The following is a 1,157-nucleotide window of genomic DNA, read 5'->3' as shown; positions in this document are numbered from 1 at the left end:
GGAAATATGGATGCGCTGCTCTGATTTATTTCAGGGTAAGTTGCCGTAAAAGAATGAAAGTCTCATCCTTTCTTTGTCATTACTGCTAGAGTTAGAGTCCCATTAGCTGTTATGGATGTCGGTTTGGGAAATGTGTCTTCCACACTTTATCCATCCACTGTGAGCTGCAGACAAAGGCGTGCACTCAGGAGCTAATCAGTGGTTTAATCCCCTAATTTAACCCGTACATGTTGTGTATCAAGCAGGAAGGCATCAGGTCTTATTTTTAGAGTCTTTGGTATGACTCGGTCTGGATTCTGGCTCACAACTTTGGCCAGAGATCTCACAGCAGAGGTCCAAAAAGACCCAAATGAGATCTCTACTTCGAGTTAAATAGTAATCAAGCTGTTATTAATGCATTTCAATTTTGAAAGAAATTTATTCATTAATTTTTTTATTTGATTAGTCTAGAGATGTTCTTCAGTAAAGTTTTTGCAGCTAGTTTTTAGTGATGTTCCATGGACATAACTTCTTCAAGTTACTCCAGATTTTTAAGGCTTGCAGTAAAAAAAACCCTCTGGTGGTGTATAATTTCTGGAATAGAACTGTTTGCATTTAGTCTTATTTATTTAATGTTGGAAACTAAGAAAGAATAAGATGATAAGTTTTGTCTCAGATTGAGTGAACTCAAAAAACGTGTTCAACTTTTTGTCATTTGAATAAAAACACAAAGTTGTCCCTCTGCAGGTGTCACCGTCCCTCAGCGTCTTTTGCCGTATGAGCTGGAGCTGGAAGCCAACGTGACGCTGGAGAGACTCTTCCTCTATGTGTGTGAAATGGACAGGAGACCTTCAATCCCTGAATCCTGGGAGCTGCTGCCACAGGTAGTTTGGACTGTTGCACTACTAGCTGTGTAGCTGCATGTAAAAAACAAAACAAGTGTCCTAGCTAAACTTCAAACTTTTCCAGGGATCTGCCATGAAGCAACTCCTGACTGAATGTTGGGACCGGGACACAGACGCCCGTTTAACAGCACACTGTGTTGTGGACAGATTAGTGTCTCTACAGACTGATTTATCACTGTGATTATTAGTATGTGTATATATATATATATATTGTTGGAGTTGGAAAGCTCTTTTTGTTATATTTGTACACTCTTTGTTCTCATTCTTTTTTTT

The 1,157-nt window shown here is 39.1% G+C and overlaps 1 protein-coding gene across 1 annotated transcript; it reads left to right on the top strand.

Annotated features, from left to right (window-relative positions):
- Positions 1 to 6: 6 nt before the first annotated feature.
- On the top strand, positions 7 to 1,151 carry LOC112142139 (anti-Muellerian hormone type-2 receptor-like). Its single transcript, XM_024265395.2, has 3 exons — positions 7 to 35; positions 727 to 863; positions 949 to 1,151. The coding sequence occupies exons 1-3, from the start codon at positions 11 to 13 to the stop codon at positions 1,063 to 1,065; spliced, it is 279 nt and encodes a 92-aa protein (XP_024121163.1). The 5' UTR covers positions 7 to 10; the 3' UTR covers positions 1,066 to 1,151.
- The last annotated feature ends 6 nt before the right edge of the window (positions 1,152 to 1,157 follow it).

This window comes from Oryzias melastigma, unplaced genomic scaffold, assembly GCF_002922805.2.
Source record: "Oryzias melastigma strain HK-1 unplaced genomic scaffold, ASM292280v2 sc07590, whole genome shotgun sequence".
Taxonomy (NCBI): Eukaryota; Metazoa; Chordata; class Actinopteri; order Beloniformes; family Adrianichthyidae; genus Oryzias; species Oryzias melastigma.
This window is presented reverse-complemented; position numbering and strand designations above follow the sequence as displayed.